The sequence below is a fragment of the Papilio polytes genome, unplaced genomic scaffold (assembly GCF_000836215.1).
Source record: "Papilio polytes unplaced genomic scaffold, Ppol_1.0 DF824375.1, whole genome shotgun sequence".
In the NCBI taxonomy this organism is placed as follows: Eukaryota; Metazoa; Arthropoda; class Insecta; order Lepidoptera; family Papilionidae; genus Papilio; species Papilio polytes.
Genome location: NW_013524829.1, coordinates 1 through 1,592, shown reverse-complemented (window position 1 = coordinate 1,592; position 1,592 = coordinate 1). Strand labels below are relative to the sequence as shown.

The window sequence follows — 1,592 nt, the reverse complement described above, 5'->3', positions numbered from 1 at the left end:
GTACAGCTGATGGACACAAACATTAAAAATATATAACACTTAATAATGTACACTATTAATAATCAGTAAAAGTGAATTTTACTATTATACTTTTTATTATTTTGGAAAACATGTCATAAAGCTTGTAAAGTACACAAACAACTCAGTCTCAATCTTAAAGTAATTTGAGAGACAAGCATTAATGCTCAATTATTAACCCTAAAGCCGCGGTCACGAAATTTGAGACAAGCTGAGCGGAGCACAGTGGGCTAAAATTTCATTTTACATAGACATTTGCAACTGACGTTTCGAATGTCCATGTAAGTTGAGATTTTAGCCCACTTTGCTCATGCGAATACGACAGTAAGTGTAACTGACATCAGAGCTCCAATCCCTGAGCTGCGCGGTGAGCGAGGCTTGCATCACGAGCACCGGTATCGTCTCGTTGCCGATGTCCATCTCCAGTGACACCACGATGGAGGGGCTGGACAGCAAGCAGATCTCCCCCGTCGGAGGACGCTCCTGCTCCAGCGCCATCTCGGATTCCAAGTTGATCGCCTCTTCTGCCTCCTCTGATCAATAAACACAACACTGTATATACCATATTTTTTAAAGGAAGCTAATTAGCAGCGAAACGCCTAAAGCTATATATGGTCAGTTCTAATAGTTTTAACTCAACAGTTTCACTTTTCAGTTACTACGTGTGTAGGAAAAACGTTAATGAACAGTTCAACTGGAATTTGATGATTGTGAGTTCACCGAAGTTATCATAATAATCCAAGTTATATTATTTATGTATAATTTTACACGATACTAAAAAATTTGAGAGTAAGATAATTTAATAAACAGTTGAATCAACATTTTATACAAGTTTAAAATCATTATGTAAAATTATATGTGAACTGTAACATTGCGTTTTGAATAAATATAATAAATAAAAAACTGTAAAGTTTACCAGTTTTCAAGAACCAGTATGAGTTAGGTCTGAATGGTTGTATGGCCCACAGGTTGTCGTATATAATGGCTTTGTCGTCCTCCTCCACGTTGTCTTCCTCGCTGCTCGTCATCGTGGCCAGCACTCGGTTCAGTAGACCGATTATATCTGCAAAAAAATAATTGACTAAAATGTTTTATGTAGCCAAACAACAATAACATAATTGTAAAAAAAGCTCTAAATATAATCATTATTGCTTTGTAGAAAAATGTATAATAATATTATAGAAGAAAGATTTGTATTTTTGTATGAACTGAATTAACTCAGAAGTTACGTTATCACTGTGTAACATATTTTTACAATTTTGTCATTACACGGACGTAATAAATATTAATTATGAATAAAAAATTGATTATGAATGCAAAAGATTAGATGGATGGATGTCTGATAGAGTTTGAAGCCTAAACGGTTTAACGGATCTGGATGAAAATTGGCATGTTCGGCACTTTTGTTTTTTTAATTCCATGCGGACGGAGTCGCGATAAAAAGTTATTCAATATAGATAAAGTTGATTTTGTTATAAGGGTTGTATGTGTGTGTGTGTGTGTATGGTGCACTGACCGGGCGAGACAGTGAGCTTGATATCGGAGACGGCGAGGTCAACGTGCGGTCCGCTGCC

General features: G+C 36.2%; 1 protein-coding gene across 1 annotated transcript; it reads right to left on the bottom strand.

Annotated features, from left to right (window-relative positions):
- Positions 1 to 357: 357 nt before the first annotated feature.
- LOC106099412 (vacuolar protein sorting-associated protein 13C-like) lies at positions 358 to 1,586 on the bottom strand (the record flags this gene model as incomplete). The annotated part of the gene is made up of 3 exons (XM_013277973.1): positions 1,535 to 1,586; positions 935 to 1,081; positions 358 to 551 (listed from the first exon to the last, which is right to left on the bottom strand). Coding segments are annotated over exons 2-3 (306 nt in total), but the record flags the coding sequence as incomplete, so codon positions are not given.
- Positions 1,587 to 1,592: the final 6 nt, after the last annotated feature.